Raw genomic sequence first — 7459 nt, forward strand, 5'->3', positions numbered from 1 at the left:
ACAGGACCCAGCTTTAATGGGTCACTCCTGTGCTCTACAGGCTGAGTTTGGATGAGAAGACAGAACCAGGATTTAGCAGGGAACAGAGACATCAGCATGGTGCCCCAGTTTGTTACACCAGGTGTAACCTTTGGTGACCTGGAAAATCATGTAGGCAGTAGAAACCATTGTTCATCTGGCAGTGTCCAAGATGGCATCAAACAGTATCGACCATTTCTTGTTTCCTGCAACAGCAAGGGGATTCTCTAGGTCTTCCTGGCTCCCTTTCAGGTGTAAATCTGCAGAGATCTCTTTGATCTGACCATCCCCTCATTTTACTCTCTACCATGACACCCCTTCCCACCTTCCAGATAATGGGAGAACACCTTCCAGCCCACGCCTTTCCAAGGAGGGTGTGACCTGTCATGGATACATCCAGGGGAAAGAGGGAGAAACACCAGGAAGGAGGAGGAACTATTTGAAACATGTGAGAATTTGTATCAAATTACTGAGAATATCATTTGAGTGGAGAGTAGGAAATTTATAGCCACTGGAGAAATGATGTTCTGTCTTGGGCTTCCCATTGGGTACCTGGGATTGGTGGAATGTAGTCTTCCTTTCCAGCTGGGATATTCACTGTGCCTTAGAAACCAAATGCCAAGGCAGAGCAATGGTGCTGGGTGCTGTGCAGCCCTTGACAATGCAAAGAACTGTGCTTTGGAAGGAATAATTTGAATTTGTATGATGCAGGGGCTCTGACCTAGTTAACATGCAAGCAGGAGCACAAAGCCCCAGAAATACTATGTAACAGAAGACTGGTACAGAAAAATCACACTGGATTTGCAGAGTAGCATTTAATAAAGTCAGAGCAGGCCATGAAATGCCAGAAGGGGTGCATTCAGTTTGGTTCAGAATATCTCAGAATGTTGCTGCAAATGTTATTGTTGTCCCCAGGGTTGCAGTCACAAGGGGACTAGGGAGACTCAAGCGTGGAAAGGAATTGGATAGATAAGAGATGTTCAGTTTAAAGTGTTGATGGATGAGAATGAGATGAAACAGAGACAAAAGGGAATAGACTAGAGAAAATAAATTGGATGGCTGTGATTATCTTTTTCTCATAATGCAAAAACCAGGAGATACCTGGTAGTGCTGAGAGCCCAGAAGATTGTAACTGGTCTGAGAAATCTATTAAGGAAAAAAAACATGTTCCCTTCTCAGACAAAAATAAACTGTTACATGCTGCTACAGGAGGGACCAGGGGAGAGAGAGGAAAAAAACAGAAAAAAACCCCTGGCATTTAGATGTGAGGGAAGACTATCTCACCAGCAAGGAGCTTGGGTGAGCAACGCATCTTTATGCTGTCCTTGGACAAGGCTGCCCTTGGGGCAGTCCTGCTGTGCTGTCCAGCCTGGGGCATCTTTCTGCAGCTCCCAGTGATAAGTCAAGCTGCAGGTGTGTTGGGAGAGACACAGTGGCTGGGGCAGAGAAGCAGGTGCTGCCCTGGGGGGCTGCCATGAGGTGTGGGCCATACCTGGCTGATGCTTTGCCCCCTTCTCCCAGGGACTGTGTGGCACTGTGCTTCCTCAACAGCGGCACCAGCTTTGTGGCTGGCTTTGCCATCTTCTCCATCCTGGGCTTCATGGCACAGGAGCAGGGGGTGCCCATCGCCGAGGTGGCCGAGTCAGGTGAGTGGAGACCCTGGTGGGATGGGGCTGTGGGGTGCTGCCACTTGAGCCCCCAGAGACCGGGGTATGCCTGCAGCTGCAGGTTCCCATCCCCTGCTCTCTGCCCCCAAAAAGGAGAAATGAGAGCAAATGAGTGCACATTCAAGAAGAATTGAGATGCAGAGGTTTGAGCCTAATACAAGCTGTCTCTAAGGGTGAGGGCTGGGGTTAGGCAGCTGCTGTCTCCTGTGGGGAGGGTGCTGGGGTGACTGCATGGCACATGCCCAGCCTTGTGCTGTGCTCCCTGGGCTCAGAGGCTTCCCCCGGCTCCCAGGGGAAGCAGGCAGAGGTTTCTGTGTCCCCTTACCTCCCCTCCTGCTTCTCCTTCCCTGCTCCAGGAGCCCGAGTTCATGCACAGCACGGGTTGTCCTGTGGAGAGGCTGCATGGCCACAGGCTGTGCCTGGGCTGGGTGGCTGCCTCTGAAACAGCCGTGCTGCTCTCTCAAAGCCCTTCTCCCTGCAGGGCCTGGCCTGGCATTCATCGCCTACCCTCGGGCTGTGGTCATGCTGCCCTTCTCCCCACTCTGGGCGTGCTTCTTCTTCCTCATGGTTGTTTTGCTGGGACTGGACAGCCAGGTAAAGCTGCAGGAGCAGAGCGATTCCCTACCAGACAAAATCCACTGTCTCTTCAGGACAGGCTTCAACTTGGCTGAGGAGGAGCCAGTGGGGCTGGGAGGCTGATGGGCTGACAGAGGTGGGATCTGTGCTTTTTGCAGTTTGTCTGTGTGGAGAGCCTTGTGACGGCTCTTGTGGACATGTACCCCACCATCTTCCGCAAGAAGAACCGCCGCGAGACCCTCATCCTGCTGGTCTCCATCCTCTCCTACCTGGTTGGCTTGGTGATGCTCACAGAGGTATTTGGGGCTCTGAGCACCTGCATGGTGCTTGACAGGACAGAGTGGGAGCTGGGGGGTGGTGAGGTCTACGCTGGGGCCAAGAGCTTGCTGCTGAGTCCCATCCTGCTGCCCTGGGCCTGCAGGAGGCTGCCCTGCCCTTCTCGTGCCATTCACGTTCTCCCTTCCAGCCCTTCCCCCTTGTGCCAGTCACAGTCCTGGTACTTCTCCTGCCATGACTGATAGCTGGGGCTCTGGACAGCCTGGGTCTTGGTTATAAATTTATCTTGACACAGACCTAACCTTTACAGCTGTAGTCTGTTGCATGGGAAGGGGAGTGCCCTTGTCCTTCTCTTTCTTCCTGAATGGAGCTGCAGGAACACTTAACTCATCAGGCCTGAGTCCACCCCTTATCTATTAGACTGATATCATCTGTATTATCCTTGTGATTTATTGCCTGGGAGCTAAACTGTTCTTGTTTAAAACCCTTAACTCTGCCTAACAATACGCGTGTTTGGATTGATGCTGTCAGAATGCTCTTGGCACTTTCTGTTCTCATTTGGGCATAACTGTTGGAAAAGCTGTTCCTGATGTTGTACCTGCAACATTGTGCCTGTTTTGCAGACAGCCCTGCACACATGGGCAGTGAGAACACAAGGCTGCATGCAGTTATTTCCTTCTGCAAATTGGGACTTTAAAGTCAATCAGATAGATTGTGTACCTTAAAGGGATTTTCCATCCTGACTTCCAGCCACAAGAGCTGCCTAGGTTTTGTCTTCTCCCAAACCATCCCCACAATCTCTGGCAGTCAGTTGCCATCTGCTGTGCTGCCTTACATTGAAATGCAGGGCTGCAGAGACTCCTGAGAGCAGCAGGGTGGCTGCATGTCTCTGTCAGGCTGAAACCCTGTCCCAGAAAGGGAGATGCCTCCAGCTCTGGGGATGACTCTGAGTTTGTTTCCTGCTCTGCCTCTTTGCCTGATTCCTCTCCCCTGTCTCTCACCTTGCTGCCCACTTGGGCCTTCCCAGGGTGGGATGTATGTCTTCCAGCTCTTTGATTACTATGCTGCCAGTGGCATGTGCCTGCTCTTTGTGGCCATCTTTGAGACTCTCTGCATCGCCTGGGTCTATGGTGAGTACCAACTAGGGGGGCCACAGCTCTGGCCCCTCGCGCTCTTGTCTGCTTCATCCTCAAAATGCCGGTCCATAGCTCAGCTTGGTAATGGCTTGGCAATGCAAGGCAGAATCTAAACCTTTGCTTTGGTGCCCCTGGACTCAACTGGCAGGGACTTCCTCACAGGAGCACCCTGGGGGATCTGCTTGGCAGATATCCCGTTTGTTTCTATGTGTTCCCTCTTTTGAGACCTCCTTCCTTGGGGAATTGGAGCTGGCTGAAAAATCTCTTCTCAACCTCTGTTCAGAGGGCTTGAGACTCGAACATTTTTGAGAGCCCTCTCTCAGTCTTGACAGTCAGCAGGTATGGGTAAAACCTGGGCTGAGCTGCTAGCCTTGGAGATGCTGAGGGGATGGCCCTGCTGGCCTGCTGAGCTGTTTGGGGGGATAGGAAGTCAGTCCAGGACAAGGACCAAAGCTGGCCACGCTCCTGAGGAGCTCCCTGACCCGACTGTTGGCTACCCTGAGGCTGCTGCACCTCAAGAGTGGTGAAGCAGGGCCCTGCACACACAGACCCTGCTGCCCTCCTTCCCTGGGGGCAGTGAGGGGTCCCATCCTCACCCTCTTCTGCAGGTGCTGAGCGTTTCTACGATAACATTGAGGACATGATTGGCTACCGGCCGTGGCCCACCATCAAATACTGCTGGCTTTTCATCACCCCTGCGGTTTGCATGGTGAGGACACACAGGAGGAAGAGCTTGGGGAGGAAGATGGGAGAGCTGGGAGCCTCTGAGATACAGACACCCACATAAATACAGAGGGACGTGCATATGTATGGGGGGTTGTGTGGCCTGGACTGTGGGGCCTTTTGCTGGTGGTGCTTTGGCTTTGGGGGCCGGGTGTGGGACTCAACAACAGAGAGGCTAAGCTGTGACAGAGCTGTGTGCTAGTGGGACAAGCTCCTTGATGCCATGAGGGCTGTTGCCCTTGGAGGCCGTCCCAGCAAACCCTGCTTAATGGAAATCTCCTCTGCTGCTGCCCTGAGGTGCTCCTTTTTACCACGAGTCTCTGTGCAGGTGTGTACTCACCAGGAAGACCTCTCTTTGCTCATGGTGTTGATTTTCTTTCTCTTTTTTTCCTGGTCTCTTTCACCTTGCCAGGCAACCTTCCTGTTTTCTTTGATCAAATACACCCCACTGACGTACAACAAGAAGTACGTGTACCCATGGTGGGGAGACACCCTGGGCTGGCTGCTGGCCCTCTCCTCCATGGTGTGCATCCCTCTCTGGATCCTCTACAAACTCTCCACTATCAAAGGCTCCCTCAGAGAGGTGAGGTTGGTGCTCTGGGATTGGGGCATGTGCTTCTGGGTTGAGCTCCAGCCCTGCAGCAGAATCATCTGCATGTTGCAGGTTGATTAGCAAGGAGCAAAGAATAAATCAATTAAATGAGTTAATTGCTATATCAGACCTGTTATTTAAAGTTCTGCCTTGCTGGAGGGCTGCTCCAAGCTGGCTGCTGCCTCGTGGCACCCTTTTTTAATTTCTTCTGTCTCTTGGCAAGTACCACCAGGAAAAAGGTCATTAGATGGAGAGAATAAAGATGATCTCCATGCTGCCCTTAACTGAGCCTTGAGGACTTGCTCTGAGATAGCTCCAGATCCCCTGAGCATTATGATCAGTGAGTTCACCAGTCTGTGTTGAGGCCATAGAGCTGGAATGCAGGAATCACAGGGAATTTGGAGGTCCCCTCAGTTTTAGTGCTCTGGTTCTCTCCTGCTTCCAGAGTGATGCATTGCTGGTTGCCTTTTAATACACTGCAGGGGCAGGGAGCTGAAAAACCAGCTCCAGATAAGCATCCCATCCCTGCCACAGCTCGTGATTTCAGGGTGAGGTTTCACAAACAGCCCAGAACCCCCAGGATCCCTCTCACTCCCTGCCTCCTGCACGTGTTCAAGAATGGCTTGTGACAGCAGTGGGCCCCTGACCCCTGTGTCCAGCACAGACAGGCAGCAGTGGGAACAGCTGCAGGGGCATGGCAAGGCTGCACAGCGTGGTGTGGTGTGAGAGTAAACTTGTCATGAACTTGTCCTGAACTTGTCCCAGTGGAAGGCAGCCCTGTGTGCACAGGCTCTGTGCTGATGGAGGGCACTGCCTGGAGGCACTCGGTCACCAGCCTTCCTTCAGACTGTGTTCTAACCCTGCTCTGGAGCAAATGGAGGACAGAGCTTTCCTTCATTATCCCTGTGTTAGAGTCTCATGTGTTCAGTGCCTCTCTTGGGACAAGGGGTTGGAAGACTGAGTTTATCCCCTCAGTGTCTGAAGTACTGACTGTTCTTATTTTGGACATCTCTGGCATTTATGGACCAGATCTGCAGCTGGGCCTGGCTGGCTGAACCAAAGCCAGGACTGGTAGGGGAGGGCCCAGGTCACTTCTTGTCTTTGCAGCTCTTTAGTGCCTGTCTTTGCCTTCCAGAGGTTTCGCCAACTCACCTGCCCACTTGAGGACTTGCCTTCCAGGCCGGGCACAGAGCAGCCCCTTCCCTCCACCAGAGCTGGCCTCCTGATGCTGACAGAGCTCGAGTCTCACTGCTAGGACCGGCGTGGCTCTCCCTCCCTCCCTTCCCCCAGCATGGTTTCTGTACAGCCTTTGCCACCTGTTGGATAACACAAGGATTCTTCTCTCGCCAAGAAGAGAGGGATTTCTGGGCTGAGCTCCCTTCCCTGGAGGATTTGAAGGGCTGAGGAAGAGGCTGCCATGGAGATGGTCTGTGTGGAGTTAGCAATGCACCTTAATTCTCCCCCTGGAGAGAGCTCTGAAGGGGCACATCAAGCACCAGTGTTCCTGAGCATTGCCAGGCTTCTGGTGGGCAGAAAGGAAGGACTGACCCTGCAGAAAAGAGTGTCAGAGTCTCAGAGTTGTGGCTCCAATGTGGACTTTGGGAGCTTCTCCATTCATTCCATTAAATCTGTGTTTTTCCTGACTAGATCTGCTCTGTCTCTATTTTGTCCCACTGGTGTCCAGCGGGATGTTGGGTGAGATGTGCTGGGCATCCAGGTCTGGATCTCTGTTGTGCTGGCACAGGGATATGGGAAGGTGGCCAGAGAGGAAGGAGAACAGGGAGCAGTGGTTCAGTGGCTCCTCTTAGGTGACAGGCCTGGGGTACCCTGGTGAAGAGTGCAATGCCACCTTCTGCTGGAGCCACTGCCAGCTCCCAGACAGAAGTGATCTGTGTGAGTCACTGGGCTGCTCCTGGGGTCTGAGAGCAGCACGTGGATTTGTGTTTTCCTCTCACAAGTGAGAGATCATGGGAAGCTCTCCCTCGTCTCTGCAGGTCTGTGTCTTTCTCCGTGCTGACCACCTTCCAGGTGCTCTGGAGCCGGTCATTTCTGTTTTCCTGGGAATGGAAGAAGGGCTGAGCGGTGGAAACGGAATCTGCATGTTATGTCAACAAATAGGGCCCCTGGCTTCCAGGCTGTTTGGGTAAAAGAAATAAAACTCAAAGAGCCTTTGTTTTAAGTGCTGTAGCCCCAGCACCCGAGGAGGGCAGCCAGAGGACACATAACCCTGGGAAGCTGGATGGCTCCCAGGAAAGCCTGAGGAAGCTGGAGCCCGGACAGGGCTGAGGCAGCAGCCGGAGGCGCACAGGGGCACCACGCCACGGCCAGAGCAGGACGCCAATTAAAGCGAATTAAAGCGAATTAAAGCGAATTAAAGCGAATTAGCGCAAGCCGCGCTATTAGCCACAAGGTGGCCCCAGGCCCCCAGCCTTGGTGCGGGACACCGGGACACCGGGACACAGGGACACAGG

At 53.1% G+C, this 7459-nt stretch overlaps 1 protein-coding gene across 1 annotated transcript in view; it reads left to right on the forward strand.

The window, feature by feature from the left end:
- Positions 1 to 6634, forward strand: part of LOC107205152 (sodium- and chloride-dependent GABA transporter 2-like) — a 29882-nt gene extending 23248 nt beyond the window's left edge. The window contains exons 9-15 of the mRNA XM_015629392.2: positions 1540 to 1664; positions 2167 to 2279; positions 2420 to 2557; positions 3565 to 3667; positions 4282 to 4382; positions 4809 to 4979; positions 6124 to 6634. Of these exons, the coding sequence (XP_015484878.1) occupies positions 1540 to 1664; positions 2167 to 2279; positions 2420 to 2557; positions 3565 to 3667; positions 4282 to 4382; positions 4809 to 4979; positions 6124 to 6243 (871 nt within the window). The 3' untranslated portion in view covers positions 6244 to 6634. The remainder of the gene's footprint in view (positions 1 to 1539; positions 1665 to 2166; positions 2280 to 2419; positions 2558 to 3564; positions 3668 to 4281; positions 4383 to 4808; positions 4980 to 6123) is intronic.
- The last annotated feature ends 825 nt before the right edge of the window (positions 6635 to 7459 follow it).

This window comes from Parus major, chromosome 1A (genome assembly GCF_001522545.3).
Source record: "Parus major isolate Abel chromosome 1A, Parus_major1.1, whole genome shotgun sequence".
Lineage (NCBI taxonomy): Eukaryota > Metazoa > Chordata > Aves > Passeriformes > Paridae > Parus > Parus major.